This window comes from Herpailurus yagouaroundi, unplaced genomic scaffold (assembly GCF_014898765.1).
Source record: "Herpailurus yagouaroundi ecotype Mexico unplaced genomic scaffold, PumYag 29, whole genome shotgun sequence".
Classification (NCBI taxonomy): Eukaryota; Metazoa; Chordata; class Mammalia; order Carnivora; family Felidae; genus Herpailurus; species Herpailurus yagouaroundi.
In genome coordinates, this window is record NW_024412377.1 from 116,136,684 (window position 1) to 116,160,909 (window position 24,226).

The 24,226-nt window shown below is 36.9% G+C and overlaps 1 protein-coding gene across 6 annotated transcripts in view; it reads left to right on the forward strand.

Annotated features, from left to right (window-relative positions):
* SLC38A9 (solute carrier family 38 member 9) overlaps nt 1-24,226 on the forward strand; it is an 89,740-nt gene that overhangs the window by 30,643 nt on the left and 34,871 nt on the right. For 3 of the 6 annotated variants that reach the window (XR_005784010.1, XM_040453117.1, XM_040453125.1), the window contains 7 exons: nt 3,211-3,343; nt 13,412-13,533; nt 13,671-13,734; nt 13,965-14,058; nt 15,822-15,992; nt 18,500-18,559; nt 21,718-21,912. Coding sequence is in view for 5 of the 6 variants with exons in the window: in XM_040453117.1 (XP_040309051.1) it covers nt 3,211-3,343; nt 13,412-13,533; nt 13,671-13,734; nt 13,965-14,058; nt 15,822-15,992; nt 18,500-18,559; nt 21,718-21,912 (839 nt within the window). In the remaining variant the exon portion in view is untranslated. Of the gene's footprint in view, nt 1-1,323; nt 1,409-3,210; nt 3,344-13,411; nt 13,534-13,670; nt 13,735-13,964; nt 14,059-15,821; nt 15,993-18,499; nt 18,560-21,717; nt 21,913-24,226 lie in introns of all 6 variants that reach the window. The other 3 variants (XM_040453144.1, XM_040453135.1, XM_040453153.1) reach the window with 2 other exon arrangements.

A 24,226-nucleotide genomic window follows, 5' to 3' on the forward strand; every position in this document is an offset into this window, starting at 1 on the left:
TTTGATCACACAGTACACTGCATGTACCCAACACCACACAAGTCTGTCCACTCTTTCTTGCTCCCACTGTTTTTCATAAGCACTCACTCTCTTTTTCTATTTTCCCCCTGGACTGGGATTGCTTACTTACCTGTCTCCTCCAGCAGATTATGATCCTTCAGTTTCTATGTCTTAATTATTATTAAATGTTTAGAACTATGCTTAACTATGCTTGGTTGGCACTTAAATAATATTTAATAAATTTTGAGAACCAGTACAAAATAATTAACCATAGTAGAGAAGATCCTTAGGCTCAGCCTTTGGTAATATTGAGTGAAACTGGAATGTAGAGCAGGATTTTTGTGAAAAAGGATGTTGTATAAGCACCAGGGAAAGCGAGAAACACATCAGCAAGTTGGAGGTTACCAATATTTTTGTTGTAGCAGCAAGAAATTTCTAGGTACAGTGGCTTGATTAACTTCTTTTCTGTCTTCATTGAAAATCTGCCTGTCAGACATAGCATTTTACCAAGGAGGAAGAAACAAGTACTGTGGGTTCATTATTTTGAATGTTTATTTGCTTGAGATTTTTAAATACTTGATTCCCTTTTCATTTTTTAACAAACTACCCCAATTTGGCAGGTGTTGGAGGGCTTCAGCTTTCATGGAGATGTGAATAAAGGAACAAACAGCTTTAAGTCATAGGTCTTCACATTGAGTATGAACCTTAAAAGTCAAGGAATTGTTATTAACTTTCAGAGGAGTATAACTGGTCAGTAGAAGGGTGGAGACAGATTTAAAAGCCAAAAGTTTTTAAGGAATGTAAGGAGTGGAACCTAGAAAAGGTGTTAGGTAGAAATAACATTTCTCTGTTTATAAGTTTGTTAAATGAATATATGGGATTTTGAGTCACATTTCTAAATATTTTAAAAATTTTGCTGAATGTTTAAGGTACTTTTTTTCTGTAGCATAACCATAAATACTTATAAGGTAAAACAAATATAACTTCTACATGAAATATCATAATTTATTTTCACTGTGATACAATTGAGCTACACTTCAAATGGGAAGTAATACTGATAGGGAGCAATCATGTGAAACCGTGTTCAAAAGAAAAAACCCAAATTTCAAAAGTATTTAATTCTTAATACTGTTCTCTGTATAATACTAATTTTAAAAATGTTTTCAGATCCAACTAAAGTTCAATTTAGAAATGTAATTTATATTTTTTGCTCTCAGATGAAGCTTTAACATATGTTTCTAATAATTTAGTTAAGATATGCTGAGTTGGATATTTTTAAAGAGAATCTGTTTTGAAAAGATTCCAAAATATTTGTTTGAACAGGCACTCAGCATCTCGATGAAAACTGTCGGAAAAGAAAAACTTTCAGAGTCATTCTGCTCTCAGAGTACCCAAGCCAACTAAACTGGTACAGTTAACACTTTTGTTAGATGCCAGAAGCCAAAAAATGTAGCACTTCCTGGACTGCTTTTCAGCAAGGCCTTCAAGCCAATTTAGTGGTTGATATTAATACCGTTGAATTTTCAGAGTAAGAAGCTACAAGTAGAATATTTATACTTTTCTATCACTACCATTCTTGTTAGTCTCTTTTAGTAATCCTTGATTAGTTGCATTCTCTCCTTTATGTTGACTTTAAGCTGTAGTTCTTTCTTGAACTTTGCGGGATATCATTCTTACAAAACAAGAAATGAATGCTCTGTAGATTGTGACCCCAGGTATGATTAAACTGTTTCCTGGACATAAATATTTTACATTGCTTTTTAGTACTACTGATGCAGTAGATATGCAAATTATATAAAATACCATAGTGCTTTGGGAGGATTGGTAGTTACCTCAGACTACCAAGTAGGGATAGTTTATTCAGCCTCTGACTGTTTCATTTTCTTTATATCCCCTTCATATTTATTGACATCCCTTAGTTCACTTAGTAATGATATGCTTAGTGTAGATATAATGTCACATTGATCTCCATATCCATATTATTTGCTCTAGTAAGTGCTCTTCTTTAAGATATTTGGTGTATTGAATTGGAGAGTACCTGTCCCACTTAGGTGCTGTGGTGGAGAGTAAATAGCAAAAGGAAGATTCAGAGATTCTGTATACTAACTAGAGAGACAAGATTAAATTTAACATCTATACTACCATTTCTCTTATAGCTAGTAGTTGGAAAAAATAGCAGAAACTAAAATTTCAGTCACTTGGTTTTTCAGGTGATTCCACAGGACCAGATTAACTGTCTCCACAAATGACTAGCATAAATTTTAAGCTTCTTTCAGAACTATAAATATAGAAGAGTTATATGGAACCAGAGAAATCTAGTTTTTTTTCCTTCATTACTTGGATCTGTATGTAATCTGAAATAGCATAGTACATGCAGTTTGGAGCACAGTATCATTTGTGACTTTGAGGGATCTGAGAGTCAGTGGAGGAAAGCAGTCCTTTTCATGCTACTCTGCCTGGTCTTTCTGTTTTGGAGTCCATTACTGGAAGCTTAGAAAGCAAATGGAAGGAGTTTTGTTAGGAACTGGCAAGGTTAATGACTGAAAATGATGATTGAAAACCAGAATCTACAGTTAATTGGGACACAGTTATGGGAAGGGAGTATACACATAAATAATAACATAATAGGATTTGTTACTGAAATCCAAGAAAAGTAGAATGAGGCAAAATATCTCTGGTGTCTTGATGTTCCATTTGACAGTACTTTGGATAAGTTTCACAAGGGAGATGGTTGAGATCACTTATCTGTATTTTATTTGTCATAGGAAGTAACATTGGCCCGTAAAGAAGGAATAGAGACTGTTGAGTAGAAGAACATTTATGTCAGTAATTTCTCTGATTTAGTGCCAAAAGCCTTTTGAGAGAATATTCAAAGTTGTGTGGATCTAAATTTCATTGTTGAAAACTGTCAGCTGCTATGTTTATTTTTAATAATTGATTGAAGCTCTTTGTGTTATGTCTCCTCTATTGCTAAATTCCTAAAGAGTAGAAAAGAGTGTTTATGATAGTATTAGGAGACAAAAGCTTTATTCTGTGGATTGGATAATGCTTCTTTTGTAAAATTTTCTTTTCCCACCAAAAGTGAGAAGTGAATGTCTTGTGGTGGTGCATCTCATTTCTAATGGGGGACAAGAAGTTATTTTCTTCAATGGCTGACTTCCAGAATTTCTGGCTGAATGTTCTTTGTCAAGTGTATATTCCCTTCTCTAGGCCTTTCTATATAGAGCCCACAAACATCGTCAATGTGAATGATGTCATTCAGAGGGTTAGCGACCATGCCTCTGCCATGAACAAGAGGATTCATTACTACAGCCGGCTCACCGCTCCTGCAGACAAGGCACTGGTAAGGGGGAAAACATGGCTAATTGTCTAAGGTTACATTGAAATGAACAGTGAACAGCATAAGCCAGGGGGACTCCCAGTGATTGAACTTTTTGCTGGCCATATTCCAAGGATGGCATTATGGAAAGTCAAGATAGTAATTAACACATGTCTTACATCTCAGGCTAGTTCATTCTAATCTAGCGTAACTTAGAGATTTGGAACAACCTCTCTATGTTGATAATATCCTAAGAGATTTGTTGCATTAAATTCTGCTAGTCCCCAGTCCTAAGAGCTTTTTGGAGGACAAACTACGTCTGAAATACTTGAGGTTATTTATTAAAAACATAAATAATAACAAGTCTGGTTAGTCTGTTCAGTTTTTAAGTTTGAAGCTATGAGGGAAAGATGTTTTTAGAAATTTTCTGCAGGAATGGGAAACTGAAATACATGCAAATGTATAATATTTTTACTATTTAGCACTGTCCTTTTGTAGATAAAATACATAGGTCAAAGAGCAGATTTTAAACATTTTAGGCTTTGTGGGCCACATACAGTTACATATTCTTCACTTTTATTTTATGACCATTATAAATATAAAAACCATTCCTAGCAAAGGGGCTGTAAAAAATTGGTTTGAAGGCCAGATTTGACCCATGGACTATAGTTATTGACTCTTGATCTTCTAAAATCTATATTATTTTAGGATCAGAAACATATTGGAAGTAATTTGTTTGCTTATAAGAATTATCATATATGAGATATTTGGAAACTTAAAGCTTAAAGAAAAATGGAAATTTTAGATATTTACTAAAGGGCAATGATTAGGATATCACTTGAACATAGATATCTCACTAAAGCCTTCTGAGGTATTACGATCTCCTTTTGTATAGCCAAAATAAGGACATCCCAAATATTCTGGGTGGTGTCGTTTTTTTCCCCAATTTTTTCACTTTTTCCTCCCCCAGGCATTTATATCAGTAGTTACAGTAAAGTCTTAGTTCTATAACAGAATTATCTCAGCCCTCTGTGGAGTAGGAGTAATCTAGTATCTCTGGGTCTAATTCAGACCTCCTAGGGGCTCTGCTTGTGGAAGCAAAGTTCAGAGATACTGACTGGGCCAGTCTAGGCCTGAATGAACATTGCTTGCCTGGAAATTAAGTCAGCATTGTACACCAAATTGAATACCTTTTGTTAACTGACAGTGAAATAACTCTTTTTTTTTTTTTATTTATATATGAAATTTATTGTCAAATTGGTTTCCATACAACACCCAGTGCTCATCCCAAAAGGTGCCCTCCTCAATACCCATCACCCACCCTCTCCTCCCTCCCACCCCCCATCAACCCTCAGTTTGCTCTCAGTTCTCAACAGGCTCTTATGCTTTGGCTCTCTCCCACTCTAACCTCTTTTTTTTTTTTTTTTTTTCCTTCCCCTCCCCCATGGGTTCCTGTTAAGTTTCTCAGGATCCACATAAGAGTGAAACCATATGGTATCTGTCTTTATCTGTATGGTTTATTTCACTTAGCATCACACTCTCCAGTTCCATCCACGTTGCTACAAAAGGCCATATTTCATTTTTTCTCATTGCCACGTAGTATTCCATAGTGTATATAAACCACAATTTCTTTAACCATTCATCAGTTGATGGACATTTAGGCTCTTTCCATAATTTGGCTATTGTTGAGAGTGCTGCTATGAACATTGGGGTACAAGTGCCCCTATGCATCAGTACTCCTGTGTCCCTTGGATAAATTCCTAACAGTGCTATTGCTGGGTCATAGGGTAGGTCTATTTTTAATTTTCTGAGGAACCTCCACACTGCTTTCCAGAGCGGCTGCACCAATATGCATTCCCACCAACAGTGCAAGAGGGTTCCCGTTTCTCCACATCCTCTCCAGCATCTATAGTCTCCTGATTTGTTCATTTTGGCCACTCTGACTGGCATGAGGTGATATCTGAGTGTGGTTTTGATTTGTATTTCCCTGATAAGGAGCGACGCTGAACATCTTTTCATGTGCCTGTTGGCCATCCGGATGTCTTCTTTAGAGAAGTGTCTATTCATGTTTTCTGCCCATTTCTTCACTGGGTTATTTGCTTTTCGGGTGTGGAGTTTGGTGAGCTCTTTATAGATTTTGGATACTAGCCCTTTGTCCGATATGTCATTTGCAAATATCTTTTCCCATTCCGTTGGTTGCCTTTTCGTTTTGTTGGTTGTTTCCTTTGCTGTGCAGAAGCTTTTTATCTTCATAAGGTCCCAGTAATTCACTTTTGCTTTTAATTCCCTTGCCTTTGGGGATGTGTCAAGTAAGAGATTGCTACGGCTGAGGTCAGAGAGGTCTTTCCTGCTTTCTCCTCTAGGGTTTTGATGGTTTCCTGTCTCACATTCAGGTCCTTTATCCATTTTGAGTTTATTTTTGTGAATGGTGTGAGAAAGTGGTCTAGTTTCAACCTTCTGCATGTTGCTGTCCAGTTCTCCCAGCACCATTTGTTAAAGAGACTGTCTTTTTTCCATTGGATGTTCTTTCCTGCTTTGTCAAAGATGAGTTGGCCATACGTTTGTGGGTCTAGTTCTGGGGTTTCTATTCTATTCCATTGGTCTGTGTGTCTGTTTTTGTGCCAATACCATGGCACAAATCATCCCTTGATGATTACAGCTTTGTAGTAGAGGCTAAAGTCTGGGATTGTGATGCCTCCTGCTTTGGTCTTCTTCTTCAAAATTACTTTGGCTATTCGGGGCCTTTTGTGGTTCCATGTGAATTTTAGGATTGCTTGTTCTAGTTTCGAGAAGAATGCTGGTGCAATTTTGATTGGGATTGCATTGAATGTGTAGATAGCTTTGGGTAGTATTGACATTTTGACAATATTTATTCTTCCAATCCATGAGCAGGGAATGTCTTTCCATTTCTTTAAATCTTCTTCAATTACCTTCATAAGCTTTCTATAGTTTTCAGCATACAGATCCTTTACATCTTTGGTTAGATTTATTCCTAGGTATTTTATGCTTCTTGGTGCAATTGTGAATGGGATCAGTTTCCTTATTTGTCTTTCTGTTACTTCATTGTTAGTGTATAAGAATGCAACTGATTTCTGTACATTGATTTTGCATCCTGCAACTTTGCTGAATTCATGTATCAGTTCTAGCAGACTTTTGGTGGAGTCTGTCGGATTTTCCATGTATAATATCATGTCATCTGCAAAAAGCGAAAGCTTGACTTCATCTTTGCCAATTTTGATGCCTTTGATTTCCTTTTGTTGTCTGATTGCTGATGCTAGAACTTCCAGCACTATGTTAAACAACAGCGGTGAGAGTGGGCATCCCTGTCGTGTTCCTGATCTCAGGGAAAAAGCTCTCAGTTTTTCCCCTTGAGGATGATGTTAGCTGTGGGCTTTTCATAAATGGCTTTTATGATCTTTAAGTATGTTCCTTCTATCCTGACTTTCTCAAGGGTTTTTATTAAGAAAGGGTGCTGGATTTTGTCAAAGGCCTTTTCTGCATCGATTGACAGGATCATATGGTTCTTCTCCTTTTTTTTGTTAATGTGATGTATCACGTTGATTGATTTGCGAATGTTGAACCAGCCCTGCATCCCGGGAATGAATCCCACTATATCATGGTGAATAATTCTTTTTATATGCCGTTGAATTCGATTTGCTAGTATCTCATTGAGAATTTTTGCATCCATATTCATCAGGGATATTGGCCTGTAGTTCTCTTTTTTTACTGGGTCTCTGTCTGGTTTAGGAATCAAAGTAATACTGGCTTCATAGAATGAGTCTGGAAGTTTTCCTTCCCTTTCTATTTCTTGGAATAGCTTGAGAAGGATAGGTATTATCTCTGCTTTAAACGTCTGGTAGAACTCCCCTGGGAAGCCATCTGGTCCTGGACTCTTATTTGTTGGGAGATTTTTGATAACCGATTCAATTTCTTCGCTGGTGATGGGTCTGTTCAAGCTTTCTATTTCCTCCTGATTGAGTTTTGGAAGAGTGTGGGTGTTCAGGAATTTGTCCATTTCTTCCAGGTTGTCCAATTTGTTGCCATATAATTTTTCATAGTATTCCCTGATAATTGTTTGTATCTCTGAGGGATTGGTTGTAATAATTCCATTTTCATTCATGATTTTATCTATTTGGGTCATGTCCCTTTTCTTTTTGAGAAGCCTGGCTAGAGGTTTGTCAATTTTGTTTATTTTTTCAAAAAACCAACTCTTGGTTTCGTTGATCTGCTCTACAGTTTTTTTAGATTCTATATTGTTTATTTCTGCTCTGATCTTTATTATTTCTCTTCTTCTGCTGGGTTTAGGCTGCCTTTGCTGTTCTGCTTCTATTTCCTTTAGGTGTGCTGTTAGATTTTGTATTTGGGATTTTTCTTGTTTCTTGAGATAGGCCTGGATTGCAATGGATTTTCCTCTCAGGACTGCCTTCGCTGCGTCCCAAAGCATTTGGATTGTTGTATTTTCATTTTCGTTTGTTTCCATATATTTTTTAATTTCTTCTCGAATTGCCTGGTTGACCCACTCATTCGTTAGTAGGGTGTTCTTTAACCTCCATGCTTTTGGAGGTTTTCCAGACTTTTTTCTGTGGTTGATTTCAAGCTTCATAGCATTATGGTCTGAAAGTATGCATGGTATGATTTCAATTCTTGTAAACTTATGAAGGGCTGTTTTGTGACCCAGTATATGATCTATCTTGGAGAATGTTCCATGTGCACTCGAGAAGAAAGTATATTCTGTTGCTTTGGGATGCAGAGTTCTAAATATATCTGTCAAGTCCATCTGATCCAATGTCTCATTCAGGGCCCTTGTTTCTTTATTGACCGTGTGTCTAGATGATCTATCCATTTCTGTAAGTGGGGTGTTAAAGTCCCCTGCAATGACCACATTCTTATCAATAAGGTTGCTTGTGTTTATGAGTAATTGTTTTATATATTTGGGCGCTCCAGTATTCGGCGCATAGACATTTATAATTGTTAGCTCTTCCTGATGGATAGACCCTGTCACTATTATATAATGTCCTTCTTCATCTCTTGTTACAGCCTTTAATTTAAAGTCTAGTTTGTCTGATATAAGTATGGCTACTCCAGCTTTCTTTTGGCTTCCAGTAGCATGATAAATAGTTCTCCATCCCCTCACTCTCAATCTAAAGGTGTCCTCAGGTCTAAAATGAGTCTCTTGTAGACAGCAAATAGATGGGTCTTGTTTTTTTATCCATTCTGATACCCTATGTCTTTTGGTTGGCGCATTGAATCCATTTACATTCAGTGTTATTATAGAAAGATATGGGTTTAGAGTCATTGTGATGTCTGTATGTTTTATGCTTGTAGTGATGTCTCTGGTACTTTGTCTCACAGGGTCCCCCTTAGGATCTCTTGTAGGGCTGGTTTAGTGGTGACAAATTCCTTCAGTTTTTGTTTGTTTGGGAAGACCTTTATCTCTCCTTCTATTCTAAATGACAGACTTGCTGGATAAAGGATTCTCGGCTGCATATTTTTTCTGTCTAGCAAACTGAAAATCTCGTGCCAACTCTTTCTGGCCTGCCAAGTTTCAAAAGAGAGATCAGTCACGAGTCTTATAGGTCTCCCTTTATATGTGAGGGCACGTTTACCCCTTGCTGCTTTCAGAATTTTCTCTTTATCCTTGTATTTTGCCAGTTTCACTATGATATGTCGTGCAGAAGATCGATTCAAGTTACGTCTGAAGGGAGTCTCTGTGCCTCTTGGATTTCAATGCCTTTTTCCTTCCCCACTTCAGGGAAGTTCTCAGCTATTATTTCTTCAAGTACCCCTTCAGCACCTTTCCCTCTCTCTTCCTCCTCTGGGATACCAATTATGCGTATATTATTTCTTTTTAGTGTATCACTTAGTTCTCTAATTTTCCCCTCATACTCCTGGATTTTTTATCTCTCTTTTTCTCAGCTTCCTCTTTTTCCATAACTTTATCTTCTAGTTCACCTATTCTCTCCTCTGCCTCTTCAATCCGAGCTGTGGTGGTTTCCATTTTGTTATGAATTTCATTTAAAGCGTTTTTCAGCTCCTCGTGACTGTTCCTTAGTCCCTTGATCTCTGTAGCAAGAGATTCTCTGCTGTCAGCTATACTGTTTTCAAGCCCAGCGATTAATTTTATGACTATTATTCTAAATTCACTTTCTGTTATATTATTTAAATCCTTTTTGATCAGCTCATTAGCTGTTGTTATTTCCTGGAGATTCTTCTGAGGGGAATTCTTCCACTTGGTCATTTTGGATAGTCCCTGGCGTGGTGAGGACCTGCAGGGCACTTCCCCTGTGCTGTGGTGTATAACTGGAGTTGGTGGGCGGAGCCGCAGTCAGACCTGATGTCTGCCCCCAGCCCACCGCTGGGGCCACAGTCAGACTGGTGTGTGCCTTCTCTTCCCCTCTCCTAGGGGCGGGATTCACTGTGGGGTGGGGTGGCCTGTCTGGGCTACTTGCACACTGCCAGGCTTGTGATGCTGGGGATCTGGCATCTTAGCTGGGGTGGGTAGGCAAGGTGCACAGGGGCAGGAGGGGCAGGCTTAGCTTGCTTCTTCTTAGGTGATCCACTTCAGGAGGGGCCCTGTGGCAGCAGCAGGGAGTCAGATCCGCTGCCGGAGGTTTGGCTCCGCAGAAGCACAGAGTTGGGTGTTTGCGAGCAGGAACTGGTTCTCTTTGGGATTTTGGCTGGGGGATGGGCGGGGAAGATGGCGCTGGCGAGCGCCTTTGTTCCCCACCAAACTGAGCTCTGTCATCCGGGGGCTCTGCAGCTCTCCTTCCCTTTGTCCTCCAGCCTTCCCGCTTTCTGAGCAGAGCTGTTAACTTATGACCTCCCAGCCGCTAAGTCGCGCTTGCTGTCGGAACACAGTCCGTCAGGCCCCTCCGCTTTTTGCAAGCCAGACTTGGGGGCTCTGCTTGGCCGGCGAGCCGCCCCTCCGCCCCGGCTCCCTCCCGCCAGTCCGTGGAGCGCGCACCGCCTCGCCGCCCTTCCTACCCTCTTCCGTGGGCCTCTCGTCCGCGCTTGGCTCCGGCGACTCTGTTCTGCTAATCCTCTGGTGGTTTTCTGGGTTATTTAGGCAGGTGTAGGTGGAATGTAAGTGATCAGCAGGACGCGCGGTGAGCCCAGCGTCCTCCTACGCCGCCATCTTCCCTCCCTCGAAATTACTCTAAATATAAGTATATAAACAGTGGTCAACAGAGATCAAAAGGTAACAGTGTGATATGACCATTTTTAATGAATATATGTATACATCCATGCTCATTTTCTGAGAATTCCAAAATTATTTTTCTTAAAAGATTTTTAAGGGCAAAACAATGTGAAGCCGTGTCAGGATTTTATAGAATTAAACATTTTATTTCTGAAAATTTCCTCATTTACCTTAATATTTTTATTCTAAAATCAGGAAGAGAAGAAAATTATTTGGCTGCCAACATCTCCTAGATCCTTGTTAATAAAAGCAGAGCCTGCACAAGCCAGCAGTATTGGCATCACTGAGAACTTACTAAAAATACAGAATCCTATTCTTTACTCCAGACTTACTGAATCATAATCTGTGCTTAACAATATCCCTGTGTCAATCACAGGAAAATTCAAGTTCGAAAAGCACTGCCCTAGATTACTATCAGAGTGTGGGATCCAATTCTCCATTTTTTCTGTAATTCCTAAGAATTGGGAGCTTCTTCTTTTTTTTTTTTTTTTAATGTTTATTTATTTTTGAGGGAGAGAGAGAGACATATAGCGTGAGTAGGGGAGGGGCAGAGAGGGGAGACGCAGAATCCCATGCAGGCTGCAAGCTGCAGGCTCCAGGCTCCAGGCTCCAGGCTCTGAGCTGTTAGCATGACTTGACCTGAAGTCAGATGCTTAACTTGGGGTCACCCAGGGACCCCAAGAATTTGCAACTTCTTAACTTCTCTAGCTTGTAATCCTGCCCCCTATAACTTTTGATTTTCACTTTTTCTGACCTTTGCTATCATGGTTTATCTCCTGACTGATGCAGGCATGGCCCTTCCCCTTTTTCTTTTTTATTCCCAGGAGGAATGAGGATAAAAGAGAAGGCAACAAACCCATTTCCATATATGCCTTTTCATTCTTAAGTAGGCTTAATACTCAGTGTAGAGCCAAATGCAGGGCTTGAACTCATGACCCTCAGATTAAGAGTTGGATGCTTAACAGACTGAGCCACCCAGGTGCCCCTCCATATATGCCTTTTTATCTCTCAGAAGTAGTTGTTTCCAAAGCCACACCAGGCATAACATTTGAGACATTCTTTTCCTACAAGATACCACCAATCATATGCATAAATAGAGAATGATTCGACACTTTCTTTTTGCACCAGTCCATATCTTGTCTTACTACTGAGGCCCAGTGTTCCATCACCTCCTTGACGTCTTCCCCAACTATTCTAGTCCCCGTTAATTTTTTGTCATTCCTTCCATATAGTATCCCGCACTTAATTTTTTTTATCTCTGATAGCCTTATCTGATTGCTTCATGTATCTTCCAGCTGGAATTTAAGCTTCTTAAAGTTGTGGACTGTATTTTTTTTCTTGAACACTAAACCTAGCACAAAGTTGTAAATTTACTTACTAGGTGCTGAATATAAAAGATTGTTGATTTATGCCAGACAGCTCCTATGTCTTTAACTACTGTACTACTATATATAGGACTGCATATTCTCAAGAGCTATTCTCAGGGAGATGGGCATAGTTATACCAGAGTACTGTAATATCTTCCCTCCATAGGGAGGTAGAATTCAGAAAATATGTATGAGGGGGCAAGGTGGGAGCTATGTGTATAGGACATATATTATCTGTTCAGTCGTCTGTGTGCTTTCAAACTCTCTTAGCTCCTTCCCTCTTGCTTACATACTCCATCTTTAAGAATTCTTGCTTTGCCTTTCCTTAGGCTGTGTTAGCTCACCTTTTTTTTTCTTCTGCTTTTTAAATGCTTTAGTAAGCATGTAAAAGAATGGTCTATATTTATTTTTCCATTGTTTATCTTCTATTGACTCTCAATTCTTTTTTTTTTTTTAATTCAAGGTAGTTAACATACAGTATAGTCTTGACTTCAGAAGTAGAACCCAGTGATTGATCTCTTACATATGACAACCAATGCTCATCCCAACAAATGCCCTTCTTAATGTCCATCACCCATTCACCCCATCCTCCCATCCACCTCCTCTCCAGCAACCCTCAGTTTGTTCTCTGTATTTAAGAGTCTTTTATGGTTTGCCTCCCTCTCTATTTTTATCTTATTTTTCCTTCCCTTCCCCATGATTATCTATTGTGTTTCTCAAATTTCACATAGGAGTAAAATCATACAACATCTGTCTATGATTGACTTATTTCGCTTAGCCTACTCTCTAGTCCCATCCACATTGTTGCAAATGGCAAGATTTCATTCTTTTTTTATCACAGAGTAGTATTCCAGTGTGTGTGTGTGTGTGTGTGTGTTTGTGTGTGTGTGTGTGTATACACTGCCTCTTCTTTAATCCATTCATCAGTCACTGGACATTTGGGCCCTTTTCGTAATTTGGCTATTGTTGATAGCACTGCTATAAACGTTGGGGTGCACATGCCCCTAAAATCAGCAGTTTTGTATCCTTTGGATAAATACCTAATAGTGCAATTGCTGGGTCGTAGGGTAGTTCTGTTTTTAATTTTTTGGCTTTCAATTCTTTATAATTTGAGTTCCCTACCTACCTTTTTGGTAAAACCACTCTCACAGAGGAGTTCAGTGGCCACTTGACTCTTGAAATTCCCCTAACCTAAGGTCCAAATCTCCTCTATCTAGAATTCTTTAATCTCAGTCTTTGCTGACTCTTCTTTATTTCTCATGAAAATAAAGAGAAAAATATTTTGGCAGTTGTGTATTTTTAAGAATTCATTCTCATTTCACATGAACGGTTTATTATATTCTTGAAACTCTTTTCCTTTAGATCTACTATATTTGGAAAGTATTTTTTATGTTAATAAATCAGAAATACGTGTTTGTTCATGATACTTAGAAATGTGTCTAGAGTCAGGTAATCTGATGTATAGAAAATATCCTGTTTTGCACATTTACTGGTTCTAACATTTCTCTGTGTTTCTTCTCTTACTAGATTGCTCCAGATCATGTAGTTCCAGCTCCAGAAGAGTGCTATGTATATAGTCCATTGGGTTCTGCTTATAAACTCCAAAGTTACACTGAAGGATATGGTAAAAACACCAGTTTAGTAACCATGTGAGTAAACTTAATTTTTGGAGCATTACTTAAACTATAAATAAATGAAAATTACTGGTTATTTTAATTTTTGTCTTAATTAAGATATTTGAATAGTTAAACTCCATATTTTTACTGCTGTTACTCTGTGTTTTCAGTTTTATGATTTGGAATACCATGATGGGAACATCTATACTAAGTATTCCTTGGGGCATGAAACAGGTAATATAATTTTTCAGCATGCTTTTTGCCTGAATTTTTTTCTCTTCATAGTGTAAGCTTTATAATAAAGGTTTTAATAAATCTATGTAAAATTTATTAAAGACAATAGGTAATTATACTTAATTTTACATTGTCAGGTTTTTATCATAATTGTTTAAAGTAACATAATATGGTTGCATATGAATTTATTCTAACATGATATATGTTGTTCTTTTTGTGTTTTTAAACAGGCTGGCTTTACTACTGGAATGTGTGTCATCATGCTGATGGGCATTTTAACACTTTATTGCTGCTATAGAGTAGTGAAATCACGAGCTATGATATGTAAGAGTTTGCTATGATAAAAATAGAGTAGCTATTTGGGTATTAATAAGTATTTCCTGTTACAGTAGATCATTAATGTGTACATTCCATGTGTGTGTTAACTATTTTGTGCCTAAAGATTTACTTGTCTTATTCATAGCATTCAGCTGAATTGATATGTCAGTGAATTAGTGACTGCCTTTAAATTCAGAGAGGTTTGTAATTCTTTGCAGAATGCATTTACTTTGGTGCTAATTTCCTCATAAGAATAATTTTAAAGGTCATCTTTTAAAAATAAAGTCTTTTTCAGAACTAAATTGAGAATTCTATGATTCTTAACAGTTAATGGTAACTTTTGATCTATCCCTACCAAGAGATCTAAATGTTGGAATTCCCTAAAACTAGAAAATGTAACTAGAAAAATATGAAAATATGAACGTGTCCTTTGTAGTGAATTTGCAAAGTTTATTTATACATTGTCTCTATTCATCTATAAATTCTGGATCAGAGAAATACCATTTTACATTGTTTTAAAATAGTTTAGGACTGAAATAGACATATATTGTTTCAGTGAATCTTAGCAATTCTAAGTCAAGAGACCAGATTTTGCCTTCAATTTTTTTTTGGTGGGGAGGGGGTCTCTTAAGCACTGGTATATTTTCTCTTAATTTTATTATTTATTTATCCCATTCCCATTTATCCACAAGTCTCTTGGTGTTCTTATAGATCTGCTAAGTGCTATATATGATGTAAGCATTAGCCTTTTAGCTGTTATTTCATGTCAATTTCTTTTCCATTCAACAATTTAATGGCTTTAGTGTTATATGAGTTTGTTTATATCTGCCTGTCTTTTCCATTGTAATTTCTTTCTTCATTTGATAGAAAAGGGTAACCTTTCAGTGTCTGTTTTTACATTGTCTTCTAACTTTTCTGTTATTTAATTTTTTAATTCTTAGCTCAATTGTCTGAAATTATCATGTGGTATAAAGTATGACTCAGGAAAATTTTATTCCATACTGTTATTTAAGTATGCCAAATATTGCTGGATAATATCTTCTGACTCTCACTGATGATTTTGTCTAGCCTTGATTTATCATTTGTTTTTATTAATTATATAATATGATACTATAATCTATTTCTTATATTATCTATACTGTTTCATTGATCTGTATTTATTTTTTATGTGTTCTGTAGTTTTTTCAGTTTTTTATATGTTTTATTTATTTTTGAGAGAGTGAGAGGCAGAGCATGAGCAGGGGAGGGGCAGAAAGAGAGGAAGACACAGAATCCAAAGCAGGTACCAGGCTCTGAGCTGTCACCACAGAGCCTGATGTGGGGCTTAAACTCATGAACTGCATGATCATGACTTGAGCTGAGGTCAAACGCTCAACCAACTGAACCACTCAGGCGCCCCTTAATTTTTTTTTAATGTTTATTTATTTTTGAGAGGGAGAGTGAGAGAGAGATCATGCACGAGTGGGGGAAGGGCAGAGAAGAGTCAGAGGATCCAAAGCGGGCTCTGTACTGGCAGACAGAGCTCAGTGTGGGGCTCAAACACACAAAGCGTGAGATCATGACCTGAGCTGAAGTTGGATGCTTAACTGACCAAGCCATCCAGGTGCCCCTGTTCTATAATGTTTTTATATGATTTAATATCTAATATTTGGTGGTGGAATAATCTTAATATTTTGTTAAATATTTTGAGTTAATTGAGGGAACACAAATTATGATTATGGGATATATGATTAACATCTAATTTTATTCTTTCTTTTATGTTTATCTAGCATCAGTGGATACCACTACCTGGGAATATCCAGATGTCTGCAGATATTATTTTGGCTCCTTTGGACAGTGGTCAAGTCTCCTTTTCTCTTTGGTGTCTCTTATTGGAGCAATGATAGTTTATTGGGTGCTTATGTCTAATTTTCTTTTTAATACTGGAAAGTTTATTTTTAGTAAGTATCTATATCTTTAACATTAGTTACTTTTAGATACAGTAACCATTGAAATGTTTTAGTTTCAGCCTTAAATTCTGGACTTGGGATAAATAAAGCAAAAAGTCATTTTGTAATTCTGAAAAATATAGTTGATTCAGTTTGTTTTAATATCACAGATATACTTTTTATCCATTATGAACTGTATATATATTTGTGCTTTCTATGTAAAAAGGATAAGGGACCTTTTTTGCCCCCTAGGTACAAATTTTTCCCCCTTGGGAGCAATATTTTTTCCACTGAAAAAACATGATCTATGCTTATATCCACTCTGCACCCCAATTAATTACTATCATATATACAATTCTCTTTTTTACATAGAATTTAAATTCATAGAAACATGTAAATCTTAGCCGTATTATTTTGACAAATGAATACATCCATGTAACCCACACCCCCTTCATTGAAACCATTCCATCTTCCTAGAAAGTAGTGATAATATTTTTTTATTATAAAAATTCAAGTTATTTGTTGCTATTATAAAAGAACATAATTAATTTTTAGATGTTTATCTTGAATCTAGCAGATGTGTTGAACTCTTACTGATGCTAATTTTGTAGATTCACTTTGGATTTTCTCTTAAGATAGTTACCTCCTCCATGAGTAATGAAAACTTCCTAGCCAGTTATTACTTTCTAAATGATTCATATGTGTATACATACATTTGTATTTATGTATGCCATACCCTTATATTTATATATGTATATACATACAAACACATACAACATATATATGTGTGTGTGTGTGTGTGTATATATATATACACACACACATATATATAGACATGCTTATCTTTTTTAAAGTGTAAAGTTGTATAGATGCAGTGCTGGTAGACATCCTTATATTGTTCCTGTGGAAATCTTTCTGATGTTTCACCATTAAATATTATGTTTGTTGTGGGATATTGGTTACACCCTTTAGCAGCTTAAAGATGTTCCTGCCTATTATTTTCTTAAGCAGTTTTATTCATGTGTGTTGGATTTTATCAGATGCTCAATAATCTTGAGATGATCATAAAACTCTTCTTTAAATTGTTAATATGGTGAATTAAATGAATATATTTTGTAGTATTTAAGTCATTCTTAATATTCTGTTATAAACTTAGTTTAACAGTCATGATGTGTATTTTTTAATTGCTTACTGGATTCAGTTTACTTTTGAAAGGAGTGTGGCTACTGTTTTATTTAGGACCTTTGTGTCTTTTCACAAGAGATATTACCCTGTGTGTGTGTGTGTGTGTATTTTTTTTTTTTTCTTTTCTCACACTGTCCTTGTTGAGACTTAGGGCTGCTGTAAAAATTACTGTGAACTCTTTGGCTTAAAACAAGAGAAATTTATTCTCAGAGTCCTGGCAACCAGAAGTCCAAAACTGAAGTGTCACTAGGGCTCCACTCCCTTTGAAGCCTTTAGGGAAAACTCCTTCCTTGCCTCTCCTAGCTTCTGGTGAAGAAGCCATAAAATTCATTTACGGCTTACCCTAACCAATACAACCTTATCATCACTTGATTATATCTGCAAAGACCCTGTTTCCAAATAAGATCACATTCTAAAGTTCCTATGGGCATGGATTTGGGGGGAGACTCTTCAACCTAGTATACTCGGTATCAGGGTTTTACTAGCCTTGTTTAAGTCTTTGGCATCACGACGTATATAAAGATTGATAACTTCCAATCTTATCACTAATAACCCTTGAAGATAGCATAAAAACCTAGAGCACTAAACCCCTCCTTTTATCTTGAGAAGCATACAGTGGAAGTGAAGATGAATAATTCACATACTTAACTTTATGACCTGAAAATCTAATCCAACATTTTTATCATCACTTTTTAATGCTTATTAAGATTATAAAAAATTAATATCAAACAGAATAAAGTAACAAGAAAACACATTCTTTACCCATTCTCTCATTAACTATAGAATAATACGAATGCTCAGATATCTGCATATGCTTTTAACTTTGCTACTTCCTTTGGTGTAATTTAGTGGTTCTTGTGAGTAATAATTACTGTATAACCGTCAGTCTATAAAAGCATGTAGTATACTTTCTAAAAACTTTAAGTGGTTCTCCTGATAAGCTTGGCTATTATAAGTGTTGGTTTTCCCCTTCTTTATATAAGGTGTAACTATACTTACATATAAATTAGTGTGAGTATAAGAAAACAGTTGTACAGTTTGATTCCAGGGCTTTAACTAAATTCTGCCTTGTGGCTAGATTTTTTTTTTTAATCCTCAATCATGTGAAAATTTTCCATAGTGAGAACTCTGAAGTCAATGGCATCATTTCTATAAGTACAGAAAACTGACAAAGGCGAAGCTGTGTTAACAATGAAGCAGTCTTTGTTCCTTGTACTAGGTGTATTACCCCATGCTAGATCTTAAAAGATTTTTAAAGATCAAAGATTTTAGAGGGTGATCAGTTTAACGTCTTTTATTTGGTATTAAAATGTATTTTTTTCTCTAATTTTTAGATTTTATTCATCACATTAATGACACAGATGCTGTACTGAGTACCAATGATAGCAACCCGGGTAAGTAGCTTAGAATTTGAAGCTTAGCTTGTTATTGTTTTGTTTTGTTTTGTTTTTAATGTTTATTTATTTTTGATTGAGAGAGTGAGAGAGAAAAAGAGGGAAAGTACATGCATGAGTGAGGGAGGGGCAGAGAAAAAAGGGGACAGATGATCTGAAGTGGCTCTGAGCTGACAGCAGAGAGCCTGATGTGGTGCTCAAACTCATGAACCGCTGCCAGATCATGGCCTGAGCTTAACCAGCTGAGCCACCCATGTGCCCCTGTTTTGTTGTTTCAAGTTTATTTATTTATTTTGAGAGTGAGAGGGAGTGGGGGAAGGGGAGAGAGAATCCCAAACAGGCTCCATGCTCAGCATGGAGCCCAACATGAGGCTTGAGATCACAACTGTGAGATCATGACCTGAGCCAATATCAAGAGTCAGATGCTTAACCGACTGAGCAACCCAGGCGCCCCTTACCTTGTTTTGTTTTGTTTTGTTTTTAATTTTCTACTTCACTTCAAAACGGATTTAAGGTAGAATATATTGCTTTACCTTAGGTAAATAATTAATGTAATATCATTATCATTATGTTAACTGAGCCACTATTAAATTTTCAGCAACTGGTGTCTTTAAAAAAAAACAAACTCCATAAAACGTTGTGTTAATGTAAGCTAAACAAGGTTGAGTTCATATTATGCAATTCACAATTGTAACTAACATCTATAAAATCCATATTTGCCTATAAATAGTTAATACTTGTTTTTAAGAGCCTCTATCTCTGCTAATTGTTTCAGAAGTCTAAAAGCATAGTTCTCAGTTTGTAAAATTTTTTAGATGTTTATTGTATTAGTTACTAATATTTAAGATACACAAAACTGTATGCTACAGAATAATTAATTTCCTGATAATGAACAAAGGTTAGTAAATATATACAGAAAAATAAATTGAAGGCTTAGCAAAAATATCTTAATTTCTTAGAAAAGTTTCCTTCAATTAATTTATTTACAATAAATCTTTGTAGCATGTGGATTTATCCATGATGGCAGTCACAGGGAAGGTGAATAACAAAGCTATGATAACCTTGTTAACAGTCTCAGTGTTAAACTTGTACATCACCTAAGGCTTTTATGTATTTAGATTTCAGAGATACCAAATTGATATAATTTTTTTTTAAGTTTTTATTTATTTTGAGAGAGAGAGAGAGAGAGAGAGGAAGAAAGAGAGAATCCTAAGCAGGCTCCGTGCTGTCAGCACAGGGCTCGAACTCACAAACTGTGAGATCATGACCTAAGCAAAATCCAGAGATGCTTAACTGACTGAACCACCCAGGAGCCCCCAAGATAATAACATTTTGATGACTGAATGCACTGATCTCTGAGAAGACAGTTCATTCAATATATATTTTTTAAGCCTGTGTCAGGAACTGTTCTAGACTTTGGGGATGTAGGAAACAGGCAAAAGTCTCTCATGAAGCAACCATTTCAGTATTTACTATTCAGTATCTTACTTTGCTCTTTAATTAAACCTATTAACCTGTATTTTGTTAACACTAGCAAATGAGTGAGTGAAGTACCAGCTTTTTTCTGGACATGCACACACACCTTTGAATAATTATCCTAAAATATTTTGGTATAATTTTAAAATCTCTTCATACACTGATGATTTCAAGAACATCATCAGCAAAGTTTACTTTGCATAGTGGTATGTTGATACTAGCACTTCCTGATTCATCTGCTTATTTTGAAGAATGTATTAAATAGTAAGAGTATGAAATAGTCCATCTCAGTTAATATAAAATTACAGCTGGCATTTTTGGATACTTACTGTGTAGCAGGCATTAGTCTAAATGTTGTACAGTACCTCTTTGCTTCACTCTCTAGATGCAGAAACCAAGGAAGGCACAGAGAAACTAATGACTTGCCCAAGGTTACATAAGTATTAAGTGACAGAGTCACGGTTTGTTATTTAGTCAATTTATCTCCATAGCCTGTGCTTTTTACCACTGTAATTACTAGCACAAGAAAAATTCAAGTTAATTTACTTCTGTCCAGACATAAAAGAAAAAAATACATGTTGAAATGCTGACTAAGTAGGGACAATGGGTGCCTCAGCAGTTGAGCATCCAACTTTGGCTCAGGTCATGATCTCACAGTTCATGAGTTTGAGCCCCACATTGGGCTCCCTGCTGTCAGCACAGAGTCTGCTTCGGATCCTTTGTCCCCCTCTCTAGGCCTCTCCCCAGCTGTGCTGTTCCTCTCTCTCTCAAAAATAAAATAAACATTAAAAAAAATAAAAATGCTGACTAAGCAAGAAAACTAAGTGTTTAGCTTTGTGGCATGCCAAGAAACAGATAGAGAATAAAATTAAAAACAACTTAAAATGAATGTATCTTTTTCTCTTTGACTAGTAATGAGTATGAATGTTGCTCAATAGGAGTATTTTTCACCAGCATTAAGAGTTCTTTTAAAAAGAGCTGATTATTAGGAAAAGTACTATTGTGAAAATAGAAACACAGAATGATGTGTATTGTCTCTCCTCAACAAAAGAAATTACCATTTGAAGATCAGTGTTAGGAAAAATGTTTCATTCAATTCCCACTTCTCTGGATATCATCTAGGCTCTTAGGCTGCTGTAAAATGTGATAAACTTACGGGAGAATTATCCCAGATTGCTGGAATTCAAGGATTCTTAAGCTATAACCAACAATTCAGTGTTGGAAATACTGTGTCAGCTGTTTCAATGATGACCACTTTTTATTCCAACCTGATAGATTTTGTTAAAAGAAACCTGCTCTTTGGCCTTTGTGTGGGTTATTAACATAAAAGTAACAAATCACCCTCAATATTTCTTACATCATTGTATAAATGAGATCAAATACCATTCATCCCAAAATTTTCTCTCTGGCAATGGAACCAAAGGATAGTTGGTGGGATATTTTATAGCTTCCCATACAAATTAAGGATATACCTCAGAATTGTCTAAGATTCTACCACCTTTAATTGTTTGCAGATAAAAGAGTCCTATCCTATATCTAAATATAACCCTCCATTTTTTCCAGAAAGGGGAAACTTAATATTCGTGAGACAAGTTGAGGTTGGTAGAACAAGTGTCAGTCTTTTGGAATACTCATTGTCTGTTCTTTGTGGTCTTCTCTTACCTGATGCTTTCCTGTTGCAGTGATTTGTCCAAGTGCTGGGAGTGGTGGCCACCCTGACAATGGCTCTATGATTTTCTATGCCAATGACACAGGACTGCAGCAGTTTGAAAAGTGGTGGAATAAGTCTAAGACAGTGCCCTTTTACCTCATAGGGCTCCTGCTGCCACTGCTCAATTTCAAATCTCCTTCATTTTTTTCAAAATTTAATATCCTAGGTAAGCCAAGGCATTGTGTTATAGAGCTTCTGTGTAGTGGAGTACATGTTGGATTCTGTGGATACTGTCTGGCTGGGGAGTTACCCACCAGGCCTGTTCATCTATGTTCACTTTGTTCATTTGTATGTTACCCTGCTTTTTGGTTTTCTTTGTGGAGTTTGGCACAGAGGAAAATGTAGATGACCATTTTAAGTCCAAGTTCTTTTTTTTAAAGATGAGTTACTGGATTTCCTGTTCTATCCTTACTGAAACATTATTCCTCATTTCTTCTGTGGGTACAATTAAAGGAAACATTAAGATTTCAGGAGGAGAGATCCATACTGGATATTATAGGAATTGTCAATCCTAAGGATTGGAATCATTAGAACTTACTAAGGGAGGTTATGGAATATTTTTTTCCTATGGTTTCTATTTAAAAGTATAGCACAGAATTATCACCTTCCGACCTGGGATATCATTTTTTATCTAACTCAACCTGCCCAGCTTTATTCTGCTTTTGCCATCCTCCTCAGTGATTTCTCTCTACTGGAGAGAAAAGTCCTCTTTAAAGGAAGAGACTTCTTACTGTGAGCCCTGTTTTACGGAAATTTCTGAAATCACTGAAGAAATTTCAGAAATCTTAGCATCGTTAAAGGAATGTTTTCACATTTTTTTTTTTTTTGCAGCACTTTTGCAGCACTGAGCTTTTAAAATTTTTTTTTTCAACGTTTTTTATTTATTTTTGGGACAGAGAGAGACAGAGCATGAACGGGGGAGGGGCAGAGAGAGAGGGAGACACAGAATCGGAAACAGGCTCCAGGCTCCGAGCCATCAGCCCAGAGCCTGACGCGGGGCTCGAACTCACGGACCGCGAGATCGTGACCTGGCTGAAGTCGGACGCTTAACCGACTGCGCCACCCAGGTGCCCCCAACACTGAGCTTTTAGACGGTGAAAGGAACCCCTAATGAAAGCTTAGATCTGGTTAGCTAAAGACAAGGATAACAGTCATAAAAAATTGATAACCCCAAATAAACCATAGGATTTCACCTCCTCCCTATAGATCTGATCTCCTGGTAGGCCCTAGAGTATAAAATAATTAGATTACTCATCACATCAAGGAGCTAGCTTTTTTTTTTTTTTTTTATTTTTTTTTTCCAACGTTTTTATTTATTTTTGGGACAGAGAGAGACAGAGCATGAACGGGGGAGGGTCAGAGAGAGAGGGAGACTCAGAATCGGAAACAGGCTCCAGGCTCTGAGCCATCAGCCCAGAGCCCGACGCGGGGCTCGAACTCACGGACCGCGAGATCGTGACCTGGCTGAAGTCGGCGCTTTAACCGACTGCGCCACCCAGGCGCCCCAGGAGCTAGCTTTTGAGTTTCAGAAAACCAAAGTAGGAGGTAAGGGTATTTTTCTATACCTCTCTGTCTCACAATAGGATTCACTACAAGACTGCCATAGACACCCACAGAGAATGAAAAGTTGTGGTTATATAAGCTTTGGCCTCTTGTTTTTATTCTTTCTGAATCAGCTAATCTGCAAACCCAGAGTAGCTCATTTGTGGTTTCCTGATTTGCTTGCCGACTTTCCTATGGAACAGATCTTTAAAAGTTGGCATATAAATTTATAGAAATATTTGTTAAACAATCACAAAACTTGTAACCAGGTTGATTATTTTCCACCTCCTTAAGGATATTTTGCTTTTGCCCTTTTTCTTGATACTCTCCCTTTCTTTTAAAACTGTAGCTTCTTTACAGAAATTTTTATCTAATTCTTAAAGAAAGAAACCTACTTGAATTCCCTGACTCTACTCCATAATGACTGGATTTAACTCCTTAAAGGAATAATTCTTTAACTTCTAGATTACCAGAAGCTGTGAATGTCCACCTCACCCTGTGTATAAATACCTATGAGTAGAATCTGTAATCTTTTCATCTAATAGGTAGTACTGCCTAGTTGAAACCTTATCCAGATACGACATCAGAGTGTTCATGGATTATTTGGCTTATCACCTTTCTCAAATAGGTTTATAATCCACAGTCACTACTTTTCTTTCTCTACTTTCTTACCATCTTTCAGTAAATACTGTGGCAGACTTTTCCTGCTTATTGACTATCTCTGATATTTCCAATACAAAGAATAAGAGTCAGTTTGATGTTGTTTTTTTCTCCTATGTAACCATACAGTTTTGTAATGAATTCTTTGCATGTATCCTCCACTTAACTCATAAATAAATTAGACAGTCTTGCCTTCTTCAGTATATGAGCCACCTTCATCTAGTTCTTAGGCCCACTATATAATGTTTTGCTTTGTTTTCTGAAAACTCACATAGCTG